This window comes from Catharus ustulatus, chromosome 14 (assembly GCF_009819885.2).
Source record: "Catharus ustulatus isolate bCatUst1 chromosome 14, bCatUst1.pri.v2, whole genome shotgun sequence".
NCBI lineage: Eukaryota > Metazoa > Chordata > Aves > Passeriformes > Turdidae > Catharus > Catharus ustulatus.
In genome coordinates, this window is record NC_046234.1 from 16,533,813 (window position 1) to 16,560,717 (window position 26,905).

Sequence of the window (26,905 nt, forward strand, 5' to 3'; positions counted from 1 at the left end):
TAATTTGAGCACTTCCAGTCTGTCATCCTAATGCATGACCCTGCTCAGCATCTCTTTAAATTCCAGCTGTAGCACTCTGAATTTTCCCAGGGAGTTGTGGAGCTGTCCAGGGCACGGATTCACTCATGGCTAGGGCAGAAGTGTGGTGCTGAAAGAGTAAAAATGAGATTACAGAGCCTGGAGCTGTGCCAGGGGAGGATTTCAGGAAAATGTTCTTGCTGGTTGGGCGCTGGACAGACTCCCCAGGGAATGGCCACAACTTTATAAAGTTTTATTTTACTTTTCCATTAGCTTTTCAAGGGAGTTGAGAGTGTTCAGGAGGTATTAAAGGAGAGCTGCTTCCAAATTATGTAATGCAACAACTGAAAAAGTGAGGAATAAAAGCCTTTGCACATGGAATCTGGTCTAACCAAGGACCACTCTGTAATACAATTAAAAAGGTCAAAGAAAAAATAATAGTACTTTAAGCAAGAAATTAATTAAAGCAGTCGATTCACCACTGGCTGTTAAGATCATTTAATCATTATCCAATTTCCTTATTTGCTTCTCTGATTGTTCTTCTTGCTTATAAGATTTTAATAAAACAGCATTAGGAACTGTAAATTATACATCCTAAATTACTGCCACCCTAACTCTTTCTTTTTCCTTACAATAACAACAGGCACCAATTCTGCCAGTGCCTTGGAGATTTTTACTTCTTCTCCCATAAAATTGTACAGAAGTACTAAGGATGCCACTGTAGCACTTCTTTGTTTGCAGAATTAACCATTACTCCTTAGGTGGTGTATTTTCTGCTCCTTAGTTGAAATAGTAGATTTTATATTGTAGCTCTTTTCCAACATTAAAATTATGAAAATTAAATTGTGTTCATGTTACTTTTTGGATAATTTTTCAGACAATGAAAATATTTGAGATCAAATAAATATTGATGCATCTACCTCACCACCTGTAAAATATTTTGTCTACTTCTGGATTGAGAATTGATTTGTAAACAAGGGAAAACTGAATTCTGAATTTCTCTGTTTATTTTTGTTGGGTTGTGGGGTTTTTTTGTTTGATTGGTTTTTTGGGGTTTTTTTGCTTTGTTTTGGTTTTTTTTGTTTTTTCTTGGGTTTGGTTTTTTTGGGTGGTTTTTTGTTTTTTTTTTCTTTTTTTTTTTTTTGGTGGGGGTTAGGATTTGAAGGTTATTTCTTAGGACAGAGAGCAATAATAAGGCTTTTAGTAATTCCTGTTGAAAGCTCGATGTTACTCAGGAGCACCTGGCAAAACTCCAGGAGTCAGAGTGTAATAATTAATCCCAAACCAACTGAGCACCATTGAGCTGATGTGACTGAAAATGGCAAAGATGAACTTGGAATTAATCAGGAACAGGTTTCCAGGAGAAACTGAGTTTGGGTACCATTGTCTTGACATTAGTAATAGCTTGTCTGAAATACTGTGTGATCTTCAGGTCATTTACAGCTATCAAAGGTGTTAAGTTAGATAGAAGCATTAAAGAAATGTAATGGGTGAGAAGGAAAATGTGTCATCTGTCTCACAGGAAGAGAAATTATTTAAGGATTTCAGTTTGGTTAACTCAGCCAGCTGGGGCTGAGACAGAATTCCTCTTTCTCCACAGACAGAGGCAATAAGCACCAGAAAGAGAAACAACCCCTTAAGGCATAAAACTCTGCTGTGCCAGAGCAAGAGGCCCCAGAAATATCTGTAATAAATCTGTGCTGTTCCGTGTTTCTTTTATTCTCTTCAACTAAAGTAGTTGCATTTTCACACTCGAGGTTGTTCTTTGGAATGATGGATCTTGTTCTTTCAAGGGCATGGAAGAAAGATGGGGACAGAATTTTAGAGGGTTTGTTGTAGAGGGGCAAAGACTTTATACTGAAGGAAGGGAGATTTGGGCCAGGATAAAGAAGAATTTTTTCTGCAGGGAAACACAGGCACAGGTTGATCAGAGAAGCTGTGGCTGCCCCATCCCTGGAAGTGTCCAAGGCCAGGACACTGAGCAACCCTCTTGAGAATGTCCCTGCTCCTGGCAGGGGATGTTGGACAAAATGACCTTTAAATGTCCCTTCAAACCCCAAATATCCTTTGATTCTAAATACCTGATCAGCAGCCTAATGCCCTTTCACACTGTTCACTGTCAAATTGCATGCTTGAAATTAAGTGTGTCGAGAGCCTGGCACAATGAAATAATTTCAGCACTAATTTATTTGTGTGAAGACAGTCATTGAATTAATACCCTTGGTGTCTGTTTGCTGAATTGTAAATATGAGTCCTAATGAGAGCTCATTTTAGGTGGAGGTAATTCTGTAAAAGTAGTGCCAGGTCACACCATCTGTGTTTCAGCACTCTGGGCTGGGAAATGCAAGCAGGGGGAAAAAAAATAAAATAAAATAAAAAAGGACAAAAGATGTCATGAGAATTTGAACTTCTTCCCCCAAAAGATGTCCTTCTGTTTCCAAACAAAGTGCCACATGTTAGTTATTCTCCAGACTCTGCCTTCCACAAAGGCTCAATAAAGCCTCTCTTCCAGTAGTAGATCTTGCTTCTTCTTGGATTCTTGCTGTGTTTCTCCTGCAGTTAATGAAAATAACTATGTAAGATAATGGCAGAACATTTGGTTTTCCATCATCAATTATTGTTAGGAGCAGCTGGAATATTAATGAGAGTGAATCAGCTACAGGTGTTAATGACGAGCTTCCCCTTCTGTGACAGAAAACATCTTATGATCTTCCAGCACATTTTTGTCTAATAATAATTTCTGATTTCCATCTTAATCAAACCAGCTCCCTTGATTAATTCCCTAACGAGGCAAAGTGAATTACTTAAAATATTAAAAGATGATCGTCTGCTTCCTTAAAAAAAAGTTGGGTTTACACGAGCTGGGTTCTTTTTTAATGCAAAAATGAAGAGAGGTCAAACTTTGCAGGTTCAAGTAAATATCCAGATGGTTTTGCTTATGTATTTGGAGAGTCATGAGGGGAAACATCTGTCCTGGTTCCTGTGAGGGGTTACTGCAGGCAGAGCAGAATTACTTGTTTTCAGGTGCTGTGCAATATAGCAGGATATAAATATTTAGAAAATATTTGGCACAACTGATTTCCAGACCAAATGCCTGACAAGGGAGCTTTTAAATTCCTGTTTAGTTATTGCTCTGTGTCTCCCCACGCCAGGTAACAGCCAAGCTGGCAGGTGATCCAGGGAGCAGCACAGGCACAAGTCCCCCAAGCAAATTAAGGTGTAACCTCCTTGGTTCTGTATTTCTTAAACTTTTCCATTTCCAGAGTCCTGAGAGGGTTTGGTAAGGCAGTGAAGGAGCTGAGGAACTCCATTCCTGCCTTGTCCCCAGAATTTTTGGGGGAAGTAGAGGGAGGAACAGATTCCTCTGTCCCCTGTGCACCCCCAGTTCCACCATCTGAGCTGAATTTTGCTTCTGAATTCCGAGCACAGCAAACAGGTACAATGTGTTTGGAAGGAATTGGCAGGAGGTGAATAACTGCTGTGGGGGTTCAGACCACTGGAATCCTCTGATAAACAGCATCAAGTTCAACACTTCAGCTGTTTTCTCAGTTCCTTTGGATAGACAAATATATCATGCACTTCATGCTTCTGCAGACACCCATAAATGAACTGATATTTTTATTTTTTTGTGGGCATCTGTAGGAATTTTTTGTATGATTTTTTTTTCATACAGATCTGCAGTGAGTCATCCCCAGGCAGGTAGGCTTTATTTTAAAAAGGGAGAAAAGGTTCTTTTCCAGCATGGAGTTTGGATTTATAACAATGCTGAAATCCCTTCTGCTGGTGGGATCCATTCCAAATCCCATTCATGCAAATCCAGATCTTCTGAATGAGAAGGAGCAAAGTCACCATGAGGAGAGTCTAAAGAAGATATTGGAGAACTAAAAAACTGCTCTGCTCTTAAAGAAAGTGGGTTATGTTTTTCATGTTTTGCTGAATATATTAGTTAAGGATTCCCAGCTACAGAATTATCATGTTTGGGTCTACAAAATCACCTCAGCATTGTGGAATTTCCTGGTAAAGGAATTTGTTATTTTAGCAATTAATATTTTTGGAACTATTATTTTTAAAAGTGCTATAGTTTTAAATTTCCACCACGTGGTTTCTATGAGAAAAGTAACAAATCCTTTAATATAGGCAGTAGTCCAAGGTTTCTTTTTGCCTGGAACTCTTCTTTCTACACTGAGGATGTACAAACAAATCAAAAGTAATGATTGTGGCAATCTGAAGTGAAAACTATGAAAATTTCAAACATCTGCCTGTCTCTGACCATTTTGAGTGAATTCTTTTGCATTCTTCTGGGTTTCTTCCATCTTTAGCATCTAAATTAGCATCCTTTTTCATTTCAGGAGGAAAATACAAAGTATCACATTGGTCTTTTATTACCTCATTATTCTAATTTTAATTTAACTTTTCTTGCTGAAATAGCTTAACCCCTTTTGTAGAATTTGATTGTGACTGTGTGTGCTAAAAATCATAAAGGAGCAAAATACCTTTCTGGAGAATGCATTTACCAGAGCTAGAAGTCAGTAATTGCTTTAAAGACTGATTCTTTAGGAGTAAATGTCAAAATCTGACTCAAGGACTGGTTTTCAACTAAGATTTTTAATCCACTGTAATGACTTCTCTTTTTTCAAAGGTATTTTTAGTAATACAATTTATAATAACTTGTCCAAATTCCTGAGAGCATTTTATCATTGCCCAGTAGTAATGACTGTAGATGGTTCTCTGATAGATCTTGGTATTTAATGGTTTTGTCATTAAGGTTCTCATTGGAATAATTTATCATTAACTTAATTATTTATCATTCTTTTCTAAAAGGAGCCCACGGAACTCTAAGGATTTCAGCAATCTGAAAATTCCATCAATCTAAAAAAATCAAAGAGAGTCCCATTTGATTTCTATAATTGAGTAAAAGAAAAAATATATGGCCCCTGTCCTTTTATAAATACAGCCCAAACTGGAGGAGTTTTTTGGGCTGCAATCTGCCATCCTTGCACTTGTTTGGATGTGACCTATTTACAATTACTGCTGTTTTCTGCTTTCCTGTGGCCAGTGCATTTTTAGAAAGTTTTCAATAGAACAGCAGCATTAAAAATAGAACAGAACTTTTAAAAGCTTTTAAAACCCTTTTTGGAATTCTGACATGCCTTGCAGTTCTGTCCCAGGTGGATGCTCACAGTGGGATCCTGGCTTTGGCCCACAGCTGAGATCCCAAATTCTCTTCAGCCCTTAGGAGAGGATTTTAGTTCAAATCTCTTGCAGGTTGTCTTCTATTATTTTTCCTTCAGCTTTTTGTATAATCAGATATTATCTTCCTCTGAGAGGAAGAGATCCACCTGATGTAACAAGGGGGTGAATGTAGTCTGCTCTGTGTCTGAGCACCTAAAGAATTTATTTTCCTGGGTTTTAATAGCAGTGGGAATTCACACTTTGGTCAGAAGAGAAATTATGATTAAAATGTTATTAATGAACTCTGACAGGTCAAACATGGCCAGTATAAAATATTTCCTATTTTCATACATGGGTGCTGCTCCTGTTCTGGCATTCACTGAGCTCTTCATTCCCACCAGTTCATTTCCTGGCTGGTGCAGCTTGAGTCTGGGAATTGCTGCATGGACACAACATCCCAATTCCTGCTCAGATCTGTGGCAGTCACAACATTTGTGGCAGGTCTTCACCATGGCCATGTACTACTGCTCTAAAAATCTGCTCTGACTGGGGCAGAAAAGGCATGGGAAAGAGAAAATCCCTAAAAATAATTTTTCTGGTTTTGTATATAAATAATCCACAGTAAATACCTATTTAAATAATCAAGATGATTAAGAAATGTCTCTAAATAGGGTTTTTTTTTGTGAGTGGCACATGCTTACAGTACCAGTGATGTCCTTTTTAATGGCTCTGTTTGCAATTTACAGTAACTTGGAGACTCAGGGCCTATGCAGATAAACCATATAAGGATCATATAATTATTATTATCATCTCCAGTCATGGTCTTACAGCTCTCACATACATGCTACTGATGTTGTTCCAGCACAGTCTGGCTTCCTCCTCCACTGTTGCAACTCGGAACCCAGATTGAAATGATTTCGTGACTTCCAGACCTCATATTCTGATTTAAAATATTCAGTGATCTCCCAAGTTATTGAAAGGGTAACAGTGTTCACTTCTGCTCATTTTATTCAGGGATATGACTAAAGAAAAAAAAGTAAAAATCCAGCTGCAGCAGAGTGACTTCAGGCCACCAGAGTTTATAAAAACTGATTCTGTTTGCAGGGAGCAGGTTGTAACAGAGCTTGCTGGTTAACAGAACATTTCCTTCACATTTCAGTTTAAATGGAAAGCTTTCAAAATCCAATTGTGGACTTTTTCCTTAGGTTGGCTGGCAGTTAAAGAACCTAGTAAATGCACTGTGGGAAGACCCAAATGGAGTGATTTTAACCTTGAAAAAACGTCCTCAGAATACCCTGGTTTCTGCTCCTGCCCTCCTGAAGAATGTGAGGTGGAAGCCTCTGGCACTGCAGGTAAGGTGTTTGCTGCAGTAAAATCCTTTATTAGGAGAAAACACTGCAATTTTACCTTCCAGTGAAAGGAACAGGAGCCTGCCCCAAACTGCTCTGGAGCAGAGTGCTGAGATAAATAAGTGTGGCAATGATCAGATTGCTTTCTCCATGTTTTGGAGACTTTGGGAGCCAGAGGATTTCACACAAGGAAAGAACATTCACAGATAGTTTTATGAACAAGGTTCAGTGGCTGCTCTGCCTGGCAGAGGCAGCAGTGCCTCCCTATTTCCATTATTTCACAGCCTGTCAACTACTTGTTTGTAATCAGGTGTGTCAGATCCATTAAATTTCAGGAGAACTCTGCTTCTGTTGCACACCTCTCATGCAGTTGGAGTTTTGGTAGCAGGGATAATAGAACCTCTGTTTTTTTCTGTGTGCCCATTCCTTGAAAGCCTGCTGATGCAAAAAACCCCAAAAAAACCCAATTGTGAACATCACAGCTGCTTCTTCCTACAGCAGGAAAAGCTGGCTGAAACACTGAACTCAAAATGTCATTTTTAAAGGAAAGGTTGGCCAGTAAGTCAGTAACCATTGATGGTTGTCTTTAATGCCATTTGACATCCATGAGAAGTTGATGCACTTCCATGATGTGCAAGCTTCTCAGAGCTGATTTGTTTGGTTGGTGTGCTTCTGAATGGTTTTTAAATTAATGAACAGAACAAACCCTTCAAGCTTACCCAGGCAGATTTCCTCCCTGTCTGGCATTTTCTAAACCTTTCATTTCTCAGAGTGCCTGAACCCTACCCAGTGGCTTCACTTCAGGAGTTTGTGTAATCCTTGCAGCCCAGGAATGCTGACAGGGGGATTTTGGGCCACCTTCCTTTCTCTGTGGCTGCCCCTGGGGTGAGAGACTGGATTCTGTGACACCCAGAGGGGATTTTTCTGTCACAGTACTGCAGGAATAACATCCTTTACTCTGGCAAGATGCTCATGTGAACTTCAGATGGAGCCTCCAGGGGCAGCAAAATGGAAATTGCAGTGGCACAGGGTTTCCAGAGAGCTCCTCTCTTTATATCTGTACATCAGAGAATCCAAATTCACGAGCAGCACTGGATCTGGAGGCTGAGTGAGCAGTGTGTGCTCTGTATCTCTGCCACAGCATTTTCCAAAAAAAATGCCAATCTTTGTTGTGGTGGCCAGAAAAGTGAAAGTGCACCAAGCTGCTTTTGTGGAATTTTCAGCAGCTGTGGTTTTGTGATGTCCTGATGAGCCCCTGAGGAGCAAAGGGTGTTTGCAGTGTTTCCTCCCTGGGGTGTTATTTCTTCTGTATCACAGAACAGTGGGTGAGATATTTAAATTAAAATATAAACCACTTTGGAAAACAAAAACAGCCCTGCCAGTGTTACTGAAGAGCAGCTTCTATGAGGTGTGGGAAACCAATTTTAGATCTTTTATTCTTCCTGCCTCAGGGACAAGCTCAGGTGTCAGGACCTGGACCCGTTTCAGGACGCAGGTTTTGGGTTTGCCTGTTTCCTGCAGCTCTCACCTGGAGCTGGTATTATTTATTATTGTCAGTAATGACTTGGAACAGGCTGATTAAATTTCAAGATGCCACAGAAGCCTGTGCTTCCTGGACAGCTGACACAACAGCTTGTTGCTGCTGGAAGCAGTGAGCTCACTTCCCTCTCCTGTTGGCTGCAGTGTCCTCGCCTTTCCCTGCCTTTGCAAACACTTTTTTACACTCTAGAGCAGCCCCAAGGGCTGAATTGGTGGGAGAATTTCTGGGTTGGTTTTTTTGTTTGTTGTTCAGGCGTTTTCTGCTGGTTTAATTGAACAGGGTTTGGGGGTAAGCAGAGAACAGAGCACAGGCTGGAGGGTTTGCACCAAGACAAAAAACAGGATAGAGAACAACAAAACAGCAACAAACTGCAGGAAAACACCTCAGTGGGAGCAGATTGAGAGAGAAACAATCATCAAAAGTCAGAATGTCACAAAAAAGGGACAACACACATGGGGGTGTGTATTTCCAGCTCCAGATCCATATATATTTCTCGGCTATTTTCATGGTCTATATGAAATACAGATTTCTGTATTTCATTTATCTATTTAAGTGTCCACATGTGCAGCAATTTTTCCATTCTGATTTAGCACTGGTTTTAAAAAAAAACAACCAAAACAAAAGCAGAGCATAATTAGGGGAGGGAAAAAGGAAATAGGATTTAAGAACTGGAAAACTTATTTGTTACCTTAGGTTGGTGCACAGCAGGAAGTTTTATTTAAAAGTTGTTGTGTTTTCTGTTGTTGCTTAAGGCACTTATAGAGGTTATTAATAGTTTTTTTCTACAATAATTAAGTTTAAAATTATACCACATAGGTAATTTATGAATTATTGATGATACAGAATCTGTGAGGCCTTTTAAAATTCATTTCTTGGCCTTGTTGTAGTATTCCTTTGCTTTGGAGGGTTTCCCTTGATGCTCAATTAACATCAGCAGAGTTTTCATTTGCCAGTTCTGTGCTCCATTGTCTTTCAGTGAGATTTGTGACACCATTTCCCCCTTTTGTCTCTGGCTGACATTATGTGATAGTAGAAGATTATTTGAATTTATAAATTCTCTGGTTATTTTCCCATTCAGGACAATTTTTTTTTTTCCCATTTGCAATGGCAAATAGTGCTCTGCACACTACAACTTCATTTGAATAAAATGCAACATTTATTGTATTTTTTTCTTTTTATTTGGAGAACTTTTCAAATTGAAATAATCCTTCCTCTCATAACCAATTGATCCAGAACAATTACATCATTTATTATTTAGTTTAACAATAAGCATAGAGAACTAATATAAATTAAACCCCTTTGCAGACTGGCATTCTTATGAAAAAACATCATTTTTTTGGTATTTAGGACTGCTTTTACTTTTTGAACTACATAAAAAAATATTTCAGTGTTTGCCTCTAGAGGATAGAAAACCTTTTATTTAGGAAAAGATGGGTGTTTATAGCTTTCATCCAAATTTTGAATCACTGGGTTTTCCTTCCACCTGTAGAAAACTGGCTGTATCCATTTAAGCATAACTTTTATAAATAAAAATATTTTTTTATTTCTTGATATCAACACAGACTGAATCTTGGTTGAAAAATATTCTTTGTTTATATCTCTGTGTCCTGCTCATCCTTCTAGTCCTTGCAGACCATTGAGCTTCTCTATGACATCTGAATCAAAAAATAGTGTTCACCATCATGTAAAGGTTATAAAAGTAAAAATCTTAAAGGATATTTATTTATTTATTGTTTAGGTTCATTTCTATTTCTTTGGTATTTCCTGTAGAACATGCATTTGTATCACCATGGCTATAAAGCCAGAGGACAATGAATTCTGCTTTTTAAAAAAATCAAGATGTTCTGTCCTTGCTAACAATAAATCTTCCACTGAAACCAACACGATCATTTCATTCAGGACAAGTACTCCAGAGTTCTGTAATTAACTTCTGTATTAATGGCATTTAATACAGTGTGTCCTTTCTCCTCAGATAATTGATTTTCTGCATTGATTAAAGATCATATTTTGATTGAGTCTCAGATTTTCCCTTGAGGTGGCTTTTAAATTAATTTAATGGTCGTTTATCAGTTTCTTTCATAACTAGTCTTGGAGTCTAGAGTTCCACTGGGCACCTTTCAGGAAGAAACTTCAGGAATTCATAAAAAGGGCTAATCCAAAAAAGAGGTCAAAATTCCTAAAATTTTGCACAGCAGTTTTGTTGTTTCTTGCAGCACATAAAACAGTAATTTATTTTTCATGTGTCCTTTTTGTTTTTTACAGCCTGTGATTCCAACCAGCCCCACAAGCAGCTCTACAACCCCAACGAGTACGATGGGCATGTCCTCAAAAATGGACAACTCTGCACTCCAGGATGTTTTCATTCTCTCTCCTATGTCAGGACTTTATGGCCCCAGGTATTTATGTCCTAAGGGATTTGAGGGTTTGGAAAATGAAATTTTACACTTTGATTTCTTTAGATTAATACAACAAAACTAAAAGGAGCAGCCCCACCATCAAGCTAAATAATTAATAAAGAGCTAAAAATACATTAAGCACAATATCATTGTTTTGAGTGAATTAACTTTCACTTAGCTGAGCAAAACCTGGGTTTAGTCCTAAATCAAGGAGGTATTTAAGGAAGTCTTTAATTAATTAGTTTGATTTATGTGTCCAATTCTATCTTATTCTCGAGCATTTCTGGGGAAACAAGGGAAACCCTTGTGTGCTCACATTAAAACAATTCCTTATGTTGTCCTTCAGATCCTAGAAACTTCTGTATGTTTATCTCTCAATTAAAGTGGCACCTTGATGATTTTGTTCATTTACATTTGTTGGATGAAGCTCATTTGTTAAATGACCTTATCAAGTTCTCCCACAGCCTTTCAATTGCAAGACTTTATTTGTAGTTTTTGGGAGAGGCTGGAAGTTCACCTTGGACAGTTCATTTCTCCATCATCTTCTGCTTTTAGGGATGAAATTGGGATCATGTCTTGTGATGACATCAGCAAGTTTGGGAAGTCTGGGATGAAAGGCTCTGAATCTCCAAACTATTTCCTGGAGCACGAGAGTGGGAAGTTCTTCACTCTGCTGGAAGGGGAAGGACACCCTGGGGGCTCTGAGTACGAGAGGAGCAGAGCCACAGGCGTCAGGAGAAGGGAGAAAACCCCCACCCATGGTAGGCTGGATTTCCTCATCCTCCTCCTCCAGCCCCCATTTACAAACTGTGCTGTTCACCCTGCAACCCTCCCAAAATCTGTCATTGTCACACATTGGCTCTGAGCAATAAACACAAGTTTTCATGAAGGAATAATTAGGAAAATTGCACACTAACATTCCTGATCAGAAATCAGTTATTTATACAGTTATTTCACAGTTCATACTGGAACATTAAATGATAATTAAATTCATATTATTTGGATGAGCCAGCATCTTGGTTTACTGAATTTCCCCTCCCAAACTCCTGGAGATGATTCCACTTGCAATGTTCTGGGCTGTTAAACTTCAGTGAAGGGCCTACCTTGTGCTATGAAAGTGTCTGGAAGATGGAAAGCCCTCCAAAATCCAGCCCTGCATTCAGTGCATGAGGATATCCTACAGTGCACTCATCAGTGCTGGAACTGTATTTCAAAATCTTGGGATGAGGTCTGCTTAAATATATGAAATGCTATTAAAGCAATAATTAACTCTGGTTTTCTATAGAATAAATGGTGTGTATTTTTTCTATAGAAAAAAAAAATGTGTGTTTTTTTTCTATAGAAAAAATATTGTGTGTATATAAATCCCTATTGAGTGTACAGGTGGTGTTGAAAATTAACTGATAAATTTATTTTTACTCCCCTCTTTAAACTGAATTGCTTGGTGTTTAATGAACTTGAGAAAAATACTGCTGAAATACAGCAGTGTATGATCCATGTCTTTTCAGTGGCTTTGTTTGTAAGGCAGTAGGGCAGTTTTGTAAAGCTTACAGATTTCTTTTGAAACCTGGAATTATGTCAGATTTTGAAAATGGCATTATTGCTGAGCCTCAGAGAAAGCAATGACCATGGTGTTCTCTATGGGTAGCTGCTATCTTTTAAAATCTATATATATATATATTCATTTATATATGGCAAGCCATCAATAAGCACTTTATTCACCTACTCTGAGACCTCTTTTCCTCTCATTTTGTTAAAAAGCCCCAACAACTTTGTAAGTTTTTCTCTTTGAAATTTAGGAAAGGGAAAACCTCTCAGAAGCTCAGAGCAGTAAAGGAAAATGTGTCAGTGAAGAACACAGGTACTAAAATCCTGCTGCAGTTCAGTGGAGAGAATCCCAAGAGTGGTTCTGGTGGAAGATCCAACAGCAGCTGAAAGGGAGAGCAGTGGGGGGAAAAAAGAAAATTCTTAAAGCACTGCAGTCACTGATTCTGCTGCTACCAGGGATGTTCTTTAATGCAGTTTCTCTGCCTCCTGCTCTCAGTATTTATCTTGTGTTTATCAGTTACACAGAACTTCCCTCCTGCTGTTGTAATTTGCTGTTTGCAGCTGGATTTCTGGTAAAAATGGCAAGTAAAATGGATTTGATGGTGTGTGTGTATATGCACACAGAACCTTTTCAGAGTAGGAAATGTTAATAAATCTTTGTTATAGACAGGATATTTTTAGTAACTGCTTCAGTCATCTGCTTGATGCTTGGAAGAGCAGTGATGCTGAGGAATAGGATTCCATCTTAGGACCAGTAATGTTCACTCTTTATCTCCTTGTGAAGTGACATCATTTTAAAACAAAATTAGAATGAAAGATAAAGAGAAATCTTAACTGTGATTAAAATTGGAGCCAGATGGGTGTATTTGGCTCTCTTTCCTAAATTCTTGCTGCATGGTGACTTAAAATATTGGGCTCTCTGCCTGATCCCAGGAGTACACAAGATTTTTTTTTTTTTGTCTATGATGGACAATTCTGATTGAAATCCAGAAGGAATTTGGTTTTAAAGTCTCTGAAACACACCTTTCTCTCAAAAATGACTGCTAAACCAGTTTTTTTTTTTAAACTACAGATTTAATTAATCCATTGATTAACAGACAGGCAAATGATGCTCCACTGTGGTGGAATGTTTTGTACTTTCTGACTGAGAGGTGATATCAGTCAAAGTGACAATGTGTCTTTCAGTAAAAAGACAGGATTTATGGCAGCCCCAATAAACTGGTGCTGGAACCACAGAGCCATGGGTAAAGAAATGAAAATAAAACTTCTGAAGTCTTTCATGGCCAGGCAGCCACTTTCATTATTGCCTGGGCTGACACAAACTACTGCTCTAAAATTCCAGCCTTGGACTTGCCAGGAGTGCAGCCATTATTAGAAATAAATCTCCTGTGCAGCTGGTAGGTGGATGGATACTCAGGCAGGTGATGGGTCTTGATAGTACCTGCAAAATCCAAGAAGGTAAATTTAAAAATCCATTTTTTCCAACTTATTTGTGATAATTAAGCTTGTTTTTAACCATGTTACAGTGCATTTTTTGTTTTACTTAACATTATACTCTGTTCTTTTTCTGACTCTAAAATGCTCTGGTCCAAAGAGCTCTTGTGGCAATGCATATCAAACCTCTTCCATTTATGTGTTAGAGGCAAAAACATCATAAATAATTATTTTCTTTCTTTGACTTTATTCTGGTATCCTTGTAGACAATTTTTTGCTCCTCATAAAAACATCCAAGCTGCAATGTCAAAACAATTTATAGGTTGCTTTTTATTGGGAAAGGATTTGGAAGTGAAATAAGCAGTTTACAAAATCATTTGTTCATTTGCCTTGTGTGATTCCTGTCCTAAATTTCTGTTGTGCTGTGGTATCTGTATTTGTGTATAAATAATTTCAGAGCTTCAGACCTTTCCTTTCTTTACAGAAAAACTGCTCAGTTTGGCTCTGTTGATCTTCACCTCTTATGTGCCTGCCTATTTTCTTTTTTTTAATTTTATTTAATTTATAATCTTGTTTCTCTATCTTTTTATATTAGTGAGTATTCTTTTTTTGTTGTTTATTGAGGTTTTTTTTCTTAATTGATGTTGTTCTTCTAAGGATTGGGAGTTTGAATCCTACATCTGTATCTGTATTAATTCTCTCTCCACTTTTCCTACAGCATTTTCCATCCACTTAAAATCTGTTTCTCTATTCCCAACACCTGTTTAATGAGTGCACAAGTTTTTACAGAACCCAGTTTTCAGATAAATTTGTAATCTGTTTAACATTTAGAAGGAATTTCACCAAAGTTGGTGGTGCTCCCCTGGAGGTCAGGGTGATGAAGAGGAGGCTCAGGGATGGCCACAGCTCTGATAATGCACAGCTCTGATAATGCACAGCTCTGATAATGCACTGCTCTGAGGGGCTGGGATTTATACACACCTGGAATTTATAGCATTACTCACCCTACAGCCTTCCATTCCTGGGCTTTGAAAATTATATTGGTTTTCTTTGCCTTGTTTCCAGGGGATTTGAGGCCAGTTTCGATGCCTACTGAGTACAGCTGGATAGGGGAGTCCAAAGAGCAGAACGTGTACAAGAGGGGAAGCAGAGGTGAGTATTTTTTTTATTCTGATGTTCTCCAGGATGTTTTTTCTTTGTTGCTTAAGGAGCATCACAGGAAAAAAATCTTTTTCTTTTTTTTTTTTTTTTGTGTCACAGACGACATAAAAGAGCCTGTTTAATGTCTGCGCTTTTCTGTTCCTATTTCTGAAAATTAAAAATTTGTATTAGTAGGAGGGATTTAATTCTGGTATAAAGAAACAAACATCAAGGGCAAAAGTACTTTGAAGACTCAGATATGTGTTAAAAGCAAACAGTTCTAAATCTGCACAGCTCAAGAAAACAGTAAGTGATGTTACAGATTGAGAACATTTTGATCAGTATGAATTAAAATTTGGAACAGGAATCAGCAATTGTACCATCAGTGTTCAGACCAGCAGTTCTAATCACAGAAAGTTCCACTGATCCCAGTGGGATTTATGAACTTTGCAAGAAAGAAAAGTGATTGCACATTTTCTTTCTTCCTTTATTTCCTCTGGCAAAAAGAAATCATATAATTCAAATGAATATTCTTCAAATAGACAAGCATATTTATTGTGACACTGATTGTTGAACATTCTTGAATATTACCTTTTTAGAATCTTTTAGGAATGGTCAGGAAGCTGAGAGGAGTTCAACTTGACTCCTAAAAATGGGACAAAACATGAATTATCTTCTTGAAGTTTAATACAGGATCTTAAACTACCTTTTTCAGTAAACTTCCACTCCAAGAGAAAATAAATTTCACTTAAGGCACAAGCATTTTCTGATTTATTCCAAATCTGCTGATGTATGTTTAGCTCATAATTCACTGTTACAGACACAGACTTGTTGCTTGGCCAGCTCCCACTTTGAAACTGTGCCCAAGTATGCTGCACATCTCCTTAAAACCATTATTCCAGCTTGTCAAATTCCTTGAAATTACAATTCTGCTGTCTGGAATGGTCCCAGAGATGCTCCCTGCATGATACAACCCAACAGTATTTTCTGTGTCCTCTCCCTTTCACACCCATGGTGTCAATAAACGGGGAGCAGAGTCCAGGGAATTCTCTGGATGTTAAACTGGAAAAAGACACACAGTTTTTCCAGTTTAACAGGACCAAGTGATGGTCTTGGCCAGCCAAAATGATTCTCTGCTTGTTTCCTCTCCCTAATGTTTCTCTCTGCCTTTCTTCCTCTCCAACCACTGACTCTGAGAATTCTCTGCTGCGGTACCTGAGCGATGACAAGATCCTGGTGATCCAGGAGGAGCCTCTGGCGCAGAAGGACAACAAGAGGGACACGGGCAGGAGGTCCAGGAAAAAGGGCAAACCCCCAGGGAACCCCAGCTACCCCATCAGCCCCTCGGTGCTGGCCTCCAGCATGAGTGTCAGGCTGGAGCCGGGGCAGCAGGACGTGCTCGGCTTCTCCCTGGCAGAGAACAACACGGTGCCGCTGTACCACGTGAGTACCGACAGCTGCAGGTCACTCTGGGACAGGGAGCAGGAATCCTGATGTGCTCCTGTAGCATTGATCCAGGAATTCTGATGTGTTCCTGTAGGAGTGATCCAGGAATCCTGATGGGCTCCTGTAGGATGGATCCAGGAATTGAGGTGTTCTCCTGTAGGAGTGATCCAGGAATTCTGATGTGCTCCTGTAGGAGTAATCCAGGAACTCTGATGTGCTCCTGTAGCACTGACCCAGGAACTCAAATGTTCTCCTGTAGGATTGATCCAGGTATTCAGGTGTTCTGTAGCATTGATCCAGGAATTCTGATGTGCTCCTGTAGGAGTGATCCAGGAATTGAGGTGTTCTCCTGTAGGAGTAATCCAGGAACTCAAATGTTCTCCTTTAGGATTGATTCAGCTATTCAAATGTTCTCCTGTAGGATTGATCCAGGTGTTCTCTTGTAGGATTGATCCAGGAATTCTCATGTGTTCCTGTAGCATTGATCCAGAAATTCAGGTGTTCTCCTGTAGGAGTGATCCAGGAACTCAAATGTTCTCCTTTAGGATTGATTTAGGTATTCAAATGTTCTCCTGTAGGGATTGATCCAGGTGTTTGCCTGTAGGATTGATCCAGGAACTCAAATGTTCTCCTTTAGGATTGATCCAGGCATCCAAATGTTCTCTTAGGATTGATGCAGGTATCCAGATGTGCTCCTGTAGGATTGACCCAGGTTTCCAAATGTTCTCCTTTAGAATTGATCCAGGAATTCAAATGTGCTCCTTTAGGATTGATCCAGGAATTCAAATGTTCTCCTGTAGGATTGAACCAGGAACTCAAATGTTCTCCTGTAGGATTGAACCAGGAACTCAAATGTTCTCCTGTAGGATTGATACAGGAACTCAAATATTCTTCTTTAGGATTGATTCAGGTATTCAAATGTTCTTTAGGACTGACCCAGGCATTGAAATGTTCTCCTGTAGAATTGATTCAGGTATTCAAGTGTTTTCCTGTAGGATTGATCCAGGCATAAAGGCACAGTGTTCTAACTCATGATTTCATGCTGTGTTTCATAGTCTCAGTGATGGTGTCATGACAAATTCCTCACAACAGTCACTTTTTCAATGTCAGGATCATGACAGCTTTGTCATAAAAGTCAGGACAGAACAGCAAAACACAAGGCAAGAATTATTTGCTGTCAGATGCTTTAATAAAACACTGCTCTTAATTCCTCAGTCTCACTGAGTTTAGTTTAATTAGGCTGTATTATCTTTGGGGATTCTTCACTCAGCCTGTGATAATGATTTATTAAACATTAATTTATAAGCTTTTGTATTTCCACTTTGATTACTGTGTCTTGTAAAAACAGATGAATTTAATGGAGTTACTGTTTATTTAAATTTATTTATTTAAATTGTGGATTTAAATCTCTCCGACAGAGATTATCAGTATCACAAAGTCAAAGCAAAGGATTTCTAACCTGGAGAGAAAATCAGCAGGCAATTTATTAGCATGTATGAGAAAATTGTTATACAACCCTGCAACAAACCCCAACAATATTTCATAACTTGGTAGATGAATCAGCTGGTTTCAGTCAGTTTTTGGAATTCTGTTGCTGATCTGTTGGCTCACCTGAGTTCTGAAGAGAGGGAAATGGGTCATTTAGGGGAAGATGCAAATTCCACCCTTGATTTCAGGACTGAAGTTGTATTTTCTTGCATGATTTCCACACCATCATGCAATTAATTGATGCGATAAATTAGCAGTATGGTATTGTATGATAATAAATTAAATTTTTAAAAATACCCAAATGACATAAAATGCCAGCTCTAAAGGAAAAGCAGGAAAATGGAAAACAGGAGCTGTTCTGGAAGAGACAACATGGAGTGGTTGGTGCACCCTAAAAGTCAGAGCAGTCCCTGCTCACAAACTCTGCTGCATGTGCAGTGATTGCAGAGGAGGGCACAGGTAAAATGATTCTTCATGGGCTGACAGAGTATTAATTCTTTTATCACCATAAATTCTTGGAGCAGCATTAAAAGAGACCTTTGCAGTCCTTCAGGAGATAATCACAGGAATCAGAATATCTGAGGCACTTTGGCAACTGCCTTATAAATATCCAAGAGGAACTGAATCGACAAATACACAGAGTTGCTGACACAGATTTTGTGGGTTCTTGCCAGCACAGAATCATTCACATTAACGTCTTTCCACTTGGAATACTGAAAGAATTCTGAAAAGGCAAGCAAAAAAAAAAAAAAAAGGGGCATATTTATCTTGAAAGAGAGCTACCCAGAACAAAAATGTGAAATATCAAAGAACATTTCATGGCAGCTTGATAGCAAAAAGGAAAAGTAACAGAGAGTTGTTGTGTTCTTAGATATAAATTTAAGTTTTAAGTAGGTCAGCTCATTTCCTTAATATCTAAAGGTGTTACCAGCATTTTCATAAGCATGTTGATATATAAACCTTTTCTGGATAATGAGGCTAAATCATTTAAAACAGCTTTTGCTACATTTATATTAGAAAAGTTGACAAAACTGGTTTAGCTTTTTTTTTTTCCTTACTTTTGCTCTGTGTTTTTCAATGGAAGGCAAAAGTGCAGAACTGTTGGAATCACATTTCCATGAAATCCTCTCCTCTTAACACATGCCCAGTACAACTTCTGGATACAGATCAAAATTTCAGCCTGGATAAGTGCTGTGGGAATCAGGGCTGATAAATAGGATTTTCATCATCTTTAGTGAAGGGAAGGTGATAATGTTTTGTAATCAAACAAGGATGGCTTGATGGAAGGAGGAATTGAGCATCACTTAGCCATTGCTTAATTTTCTAAGCCCTTACATGAATATGTAACCAAAAAATACAAAAAGCCACTTGCTTAAGAGTAGTTTAAATTACCAGACGTAAGAAGATTTGCAAAATTGGTAATTGCAGAGATTCACCACTAGATTATTGCTTTGGAAGGAATGTTGATTTGGAACCTAAAATTAAACAATTAGCCTGATTTCATAAGTTGCTGGGAGGATGCAGAGTTCCTATATAAAATGGATATTTAGGTAATGCAATATTGGCAACATGCCCAGGATATAAAATGATGCATGAAGCCATGTTGCAGTAAAATATTCCTGTCAAGAAACACTGCCCCCTTCCAGGATGTATTTATAACTCTAATTTAATTGATATGCAATGTCACAGAACCTAAGCAAGAGTCAATTACAATTAGCAAGGCTGTTCTAAATAATTATTAATTAATAGAGTATCTCTTGGAACATGACTTTCTATGTTTACTAATGCTTCACTTCTGAAGTGACACCATTTACCAGGTTGAGCCTAAATATTGGCTTACAAGGATAGAGTTAAAACCTGAACATGCTTTTATTTCTGTCCAGAGCTCATTCTACAGAAAATTAACTTATCACACAGGATTCCTGTTCAGCAGACCAGATGTACCTGGGAAATTTTTCATTTTGCATTTCTTACCATAAAGCAAAACACAAAAAATCTTGAAAAATCTTCAGGATTTTACAAAAGGTTCTAGAAAGCTGTGCCTATCCTGCTGCTCAGTTCCATTTTGCTCTGTGGCAATCAGCTTCCATCTTAAAACAGCAAATTGGAGTTCTTATTCCAGATCCAGTCTGGAAATCCACACAGTGTTCAACTCTGTGGTTTTATTGCCTCAAACTTGCACGACATTCTGAAGCTCTGAAATTCAATTTGCTGGTTACCACATTAAATTCTCCAATTGGATAATGATCTCTCATCTGGTTTTACTTGGTGATAAATGTTCTGGGCCTATTATCTACAGAATAATTTGATATTTTGCTTTGTAGTATGATATATTTAAAAAAAACTGGAGAATAGATTGGAATTTCTTTTTTTTTTTTTTTTGGTGAATTAGAATTCAACATGTTGAAAAGACTTAATTTTTAATGAGTTTTAAGATCAATTCTTTTCATTTCAATGTTCCCTTCACAGTAAAACAGAAATAATGACTGCTTTAGGGTATTCATTGAGAGTGCCAGAGCAGGAGTCACTTTTTATTTTAAAGATAATTTGAAGCACGATGGTGTTTTAGGGTTAGTCATTGTTACACAGCACTTGCTTAACTCGCTTTTAATTCCCTTCTTGCTGATCCCAGGAAGTTGGTAACTCATCCCTGTGGTACAGGGTGATGGAAATGCTCTTTAACTGTTCCTGGGGCTGCAGAGGCAGCTTGACAAACGATATAAAGTTTAATGGCACATGCTGAGAATTAAAACCTGTGCAGAGCCAATGCAAAGCTGGGTGTTGTGTAATGGGTGCACGCTGGGATGTGCCAGATGTTCCAGATGCTTTTTTTGGGATGACAGGCAGTCTGAGTGCTGCTCTGATAAGTAGAATAATTAAGATAGTCTGGGAGAATCACACTTATTCAGCTCCACTGGCTGGAGGAGGAGCCTTTTATTGCCAATTTTGCAGGAAAAGTGCTCATGTTTTATTTATCCCTTCCTGCTCTTGCAGAAAGAAACAAAACTGTGCTGTCAGGGATGAGCATTACTTTCTTCAGAGTTTTATTTCCTTTCTGAATTGCTGAATAAATTCTATCTTTGCTTTTTATTTAAGTATCTGTAACATGGGGAAACCTGCTTTCCCTACCTTGCAGTTATGCTGGGAAATCACTCTGAGGATGATTGTGGGGTTCTGGCTGCTCAGAGAAGCCAGGATAATTATCTCTGGCTTCTGTAGCTTCAAAATGTTGTACTGATGGTAAAATAAGATTATTTTTCATTGGGACTGTGCACATGAAGGCTTGAGCTGACAAGTGTCTCCCCATACTTGAAGGTGGATCCTTGAGTAGCAAAGTCCAATAATGTATTTCTTTAGAGTTCTGACTCTAAACTACACTCTTCATTAATCTGTAAACAACTCAAAGGGGAAAAAGGTGTTTTAAAAAGGTGTTTCAGAGTCTAATGAAAATAAAGGGAAATAAAATGTTAAGAAAGGTTCTTTTTGACAATAATATAATCAGTTTTTAGGTTTCCTCATTCATTTAGGAATCTAAAACTTCATAACTGACCTGGATCCAGGAGGGAAAAAAAAACCCAAACAAACCAACAAAAAACAAAACCCACAAAATACTAAAGCAGTGTTAACCCAGAACTCAGGCTGTCCTTGATTTCTGGAAGAAGCAGCCCCTTGCAGAAGCTCAGGAGAGGGGCTGGGGCTTTGTTTGGAACAGCCTGGTTGGGATGGATGTGTTTGCAAATCCAGCCCCAAGACAGGCTGCTCATTCCTGCTGCTTCCAAAGTCCAGGCTGCCTGCTTGGCCCAGAATTCCTGCTATTTGTGGTTCCATCAGCACACTCTGCACAAAGCAAATACAGGGCTGCCTTTATCCAAACATATGCAGTGTTTTCAGAAGTAATTTTGCTCTATTAGAGCATGTTTAAATGATGATACTCTGCTGCCTTCAAACAAACCACTACAAACTACCACTGCAAGTCAGCAAATGAAGCATTCATTAACCTGCTGTGACTTCATGGGTAAATTGCCATTTGCAAAACATTCTGGAGTCCTCTGACTCCACAGAACCACAACACAACTAAGTTGTACTGCATTCTGTTATTTTAGCAAATTAATTTAGGCTTTGCTTTTACTGTTTTGCCAGGCTACCAAAATAAACCAGTTTAGTTTATATATTACAGCTAAATTTAATGGTGTTTGTTAATAAATGTTAGTTACAACTGATATTATTGCTGTGATAATTGCAATATTTACCCTGCAGAAGCTGCACCAAATAGAAATCTCCCCCTTATCACACAAATATCATGTCCTGCTGCTGAGTGGATCAATGTGTAGGAATTCAGTAGAAACATTTTGGGGATTAGTCCGATTTTTCCTCTCTACTCAGTGGCTCAGCCTTGTCCTGTCCCCTTTCCCAGCAGAACAGGGAGGGAGTTTTGGAGGGCAGAAGAATTTTGTGGCCACAGGTAACCTGTTCCCGTGGGAATGGGCAAAGTGAGGAAAGGCAGGGGAAGGAATGGATTTATTTTTTTTTTTTCCTTTCCCTTGGCTGCCCCCCTGTTCCCCACACTGTGCTGACAGAGCTCATCATCACCCATCATTACAAATCCCAGGGCATCCCCTCCCTCTGCCTTCAGTTCATTTTCTCACCTGCCCTCTGTTTTCATTTCAGCACAAGTTTGAGCACTTCAAACCGTACAGGAATATAGATTACACTGGGTGATTTCCTGCCTCTGTTATCTCTCCCCTCAACGAGGGTGGGTGCAATGAAAAGCTCAAAGGCCACTTTTATTTTTAGCTCAGCATGATAATTTTGAAAGCAGATTCAAAGGGTGAAGGCATCAGCTCTCTGAGGTAGAGAGATAAGTGAAGCCCCCTGTAACAAGGCCGCTGTTGAACAAACATTATACAGAGAAATCTTCAGGATAATAAATACATGAGTTAAAGAAACAGAAGAAGAATTTTTTTTTCCCCCTTTTTTACTCTTATTAATAATAATTCAGTATCTGAGTGTAGAAGAGTGGAAGAAAAGTCTGATAAAGAAGCTTTTGAGTCTTTGCATCTGAATAAATGATCTATGTAGATGGAATAAATATCTTGAATTTGGCCACTGAGATTAGTAGCACACATTATGAAACCATTCTGATCTCATACCAAATATCCATGTCTCTTGATTTAGGAAACAAGTAAATAATGAGTGTTGAAAATTTCCACATATATCTGCAGCTCAGGGTTCTGTTCTTGGAGCTTTATCTGATTTCTTTACTTAGAAGAAGAAATTCTGATTCAAAGGAATGATGGGGAGTTTTTGTTTATTTTTATTTATTTATTTTTTGTTTTAAGTTATTTATAGAAGTTTCAGGTCAATGGGACTTTTACAGGATTTCCTTTGGGAGAGGAGCCTCAGATCTGCTGGTGGGACCACAGAGGATTTTTTGTCCTTTCATCTCCACTCGTGCAGATCCGTGGGAATCCCTGGAGCCCCAGAAACGTGGAGCTGACTAAAGGAGGCAGAGAGGTGCCAGTGACCTGAATTTCACAGAATTTGTGCTTTATAGTCTCTGACAGCACGACAAGACTTGTGCCTCCTGAGCCTCCCACATGTCTGCTACTCATGAAAGTGGCCTTGTAGTAAGATGAAGGAAAGTTTTAGTTTGGGAACTAGGAAAAGACAATTTTTTTTTTTTTCCCCAAATGTCACAAACTGGTAAGGAGTAACTGCTCAAAAAAAGTTATATATAAGGTTGCTGAAAATGCAGGTAGAAACCTTCCATGTGTATGGCATTGTCAGCTTTGTATCTGCATGTAATTACAATTACACAAGGAAATTAATTTTAGCTACAGGTAGACATTTATAGAAATGCCAGAGTGTGGGTGTTTCCATGTATAATATAGAAATTCTTTACAAAGGTTGGCATTTCAAGCTGCAACAAGATTGTTCTCCCAAGAGAGCTACTTTGGAGAGAAAATCAGTCAAATAAAAGATGATAAATATGTGACAAAGGTCTGAGTGTCCACACTTGAATACTGGTAATAATCTCTGTGTTAGTGAAGAGTTGGTCAGGAGCTGAGATTTTTCTTCTAATAAATTAATTATTGATAAAAACTTTAAAGGGCATAATTATGTTTTTTATGTTTCAAGTACTAATATCAACAATTTTCTCTCACTCTGTATTTATATAGATATTCTTCTTTGCTCTTTTCTAAATTACAGCAACTAATAATCAGTTACAATAATCTATGAGTTGTTCAATGGTTAAATCATCTTTTTCTTTTTTCACACTGTTATAGAGCCTTTTCAAATTTCCCTGCTACAGACTATGCTTCAGTTAATGAAGTTACATTATTCAATATCTTTAGAAATTATTGCTTGGTAATGCAGAAAAATTTGTGGTGTTGAAAGACTGACCTCCAGAAAAATGTGGTTTATTATCAGAAGCAAATTTCCCTCTAGTAAGTCTTTTTTCAACCTAATATTTTCAAGTGCCCATCACCCTAATAACTGTTTATGAAATATATCTGATTAAAAGAAATCTGGAAGCCACAATCCAAAGGTGACCACGTGTGACAGAGGTGGGTTTGTGCATTGGAAGGAAATAAATAAATGAGTTCTTACAGCAGTGCAAATCTGTAATTCAGGTGCCAGAGCAGGGGGAGGGAATTTTATTTCAGCTTTGTCAGGGAAGGGAGCGTGGGACTGGGAGAGGGGGAACAATCCCTGATTTGGAAACACTTTGCTTTTAATTTGGGAGCATTTTTGGAAAAGGAAATGAAGAAATAGAATGGGAAGCACTGCCTGAATTAGTAGCAGCACTTTTAGCTGCTAAGATTAGAAACCTTGGAAGTCAGAGGGATAAGAGAAGGAAAGCTTTGAGCCTTCTGGTAGGAATAAATTCTATTTTTATAACAGTAGCATGGGCAGTGCTGCTGTCAAAGTTCTTTTGCTTGCTTGGCCACACAATATTTCCCTGGTTTGGCCCAGTATTTCCAGGGATGCTCAGACTGGTTTATTTGAATTTAACAGTGCATTTGAATTTAACATTTGAATTTAACAGTGCATTTTTGCTCCAAATCAACACCTCTCAAGCAGATTTGTTGCTTTAGCTGTGTGCTGTTAACTCCTCCTGTCTGCTTTGAGAAAATGTGAGTATTTCTACGGGGTATTTTCAATTTTTTAAAAAGTTCTCTAGGCTACATTTCAGCACACTCTGAGCAGAATGAGGCATTTATGGCTCTCAGGAAAGCCTGGCAGGGTTTTGTACTCAGTCACTCAGTGGGGAGCTCTGCCTTTGCCTGGTTGCACCAAGGAATGTCAGAGAACTCCCTGCTTTCAGTGTAAATAATTCCATTATTTTTCATCAGATAAGGCCTGTTATTTGAGAGGGATGATCTTTGCTGCTGGAATATTTTAGCTGGTAAAAGCTGAGAACTGGTTCTGTGCTGGGCTGCCCAGGGGCAGGGGAGGCTCCTTGCAGGAGGAGGTGGCAAAATGTGTTTTGTGGGTTTTAAAGCTGCCTTAGAAACCCTGCTGCAGAAAAGTACCTGTGCTGCAACCCAGCGAACATCCTGTCCCTCCTGATTCAACGTTATCTGTGGTCAAACATCTGCTGCAAGCCTCAAGCAGGGGCATCAAAACACAAATATTGCACTTACTGCAATTATCAGTTTCGTATTTGGTTTATCCAGAAAGTCAAATGTTTCACAGGTGCAGATTTCTGCACTTATAAACAAATATATTGAATTTTACGACCTGTTTGGGGGGCTTTTTGTTATTTCATTTTTTTGTAGATTTCAGTTTTTAGCTGTGGGGAAAATCCTCCCCCATAAAACTTATTTTAAAATAACTTAAACTGTCTGAAAATTTTATTTTTAACCCCAAATCAGCTGCTACTTACTCTACAAAGACATGTTCATTTCCAAACTTGAGAGGAAAAACCAGTGTGGTAAATCAAATTATTTAAAGCTGTGTAAGAATGATGTCAAAGAAAGCTTGTCCTACTGAAATTCTGTATTCTATATTGCAATATTTCTTCTTTGCATTTAAACTCCCCTTCAAATATTAACACTTTTGCAAACATTCAAACAAATTTTAGCTCCCTTATTTTGAAGAGCTTTGATCACAATTATGCAGAATCTGAAGTTGGTTTATAAATGCAGATATGAGTTGTTTCAAGTATGATCTTAATTTTAAAATAACTCTTAGCTGGAAATTGAAATAAGTTCCATTTCCTTTGCTTTAGAGTTGCAGAATGACTGTGGTTTACCTCTGTCACTTGTTTCACTGTGCTCAGAGTACCAAGGAAGTCTGGTTTTATTCGTGCTTAATGCTCTTCATTTTTCTTCTACAGAGAGCAGGGGATACAGTCAGTGGAGATACTGAAAGGTAATTACTTCTGTTATTCTATATTTAAATATATACACAGTTATATTTGTGAATTAAACTCCTTCCTTTGCTTTTAGAAACTCTGTTGCAGTATTTGAGGTGTCAATATTCAGGGTTTGCTGACATCATTTAGTAAATGTTCATGTGCCAACATCAAACATAAATATAAATTACAAAGATTTAAAAAAAATTTCAGATAAAAGTTCATAAAATATTTGTAGAGGGAAAAATTTGTACTGCTGTGCTGCCCAATCTACTTTTTTACTTTTGAAATTCAGTATTTTAGACTCGCTCTAAGGGTGAAAAACGTAATGTGTGTCTCACACAATTTTCATAAGCAGGCAGAATGTTTCCATGAGCATCTACATCTAATTCAATCTGTCCAAAATTACTGTTTGTATTTGTGGTTTGTAGTGGATAGATGTTAAGAATGGGGTCTCCAGTTTGGCCTTTAGGTCTGAATTGAATCAATTTATTCTAATGAAGAAAACAGTGATTTTGTCATTTCTTTGCTGTTTAGCTGATGAAGTATCTTCACATTCATGTTGCATCCGAAAGTCACAGTAAAGGAATGTTTGAAGCAACAACTACTTTATATCATCATATATTCCAATTAGGTTTAGTTGTAATCTATGATAATTATTCTTTTTTATGTTTTTTCATCCCGTATATGTCCTGGACCTATTGAAGGAGCTGAATAATTAATTAGAGTGCTTTGACCAATCTGAAGGATTTACAGCTGCTGCTGATTCCCTCCAGTGCTATAAATCCCTGAATTACAGCAGAAAGTCTGAGGTGCAGCACTGTCAGCTGTAAACCACCTCAGCCTTGATTTTTCAGGGCTGCCAGCATTTTCACCTCTTTATTTTTGTTTTAAACACCACAAAGCAGTGCTGACCACTGGCAGCTGTTTGCCTGGGTGTGCTGTGCATGGTTAAAATGGCATTTAACCAATGGAGCAGCACTGTGAGCAGAGATTAAAGTGAGGGGCAGAC

The 26,905-nt window shown here is 38.3% G+C and overlaps 1 protein-coding gene across 2 annotated transcripts in view; it reads left to right on the forward strand.

The window, feature by feature from the left end:
- LOC117002782 (connector enhancer of kinase suppressor of ras 2-like) overlaps nt 1–26,905 on the forward strand; it is a 165,259-nt gene that overhangs the window by 101,611 nt on the left and 36,743 nt on the right. For both annotated transcript variants that reach the window (XM_033072191.2, XM_033072192.2), the window contains 6 exons: nt 6,396–6,542; nt 10,342–10,475; nt 11,031–11,236; nt 14,523–14,609; nt 15,787–16,040; nt 25,876–25,910. In XM_033072191.2, the coding sequence (XP_032928082.1) occupies nt 6,396–6,542; nt 10,342–10,475; nt 11,031–11,236; nt 14,523–14,609; nt 15,787–16,040; nt 25,876–25,910 (863 nt within the window). The remainder of the gene's footprint in view (nt 1–6,395; nt 6,543–10,341; nt 10,476–11,030; nt 11,237–14,522; nt 14,610–15,786; nt 16,041–25,875; nt 25,911–26,905) is intronic.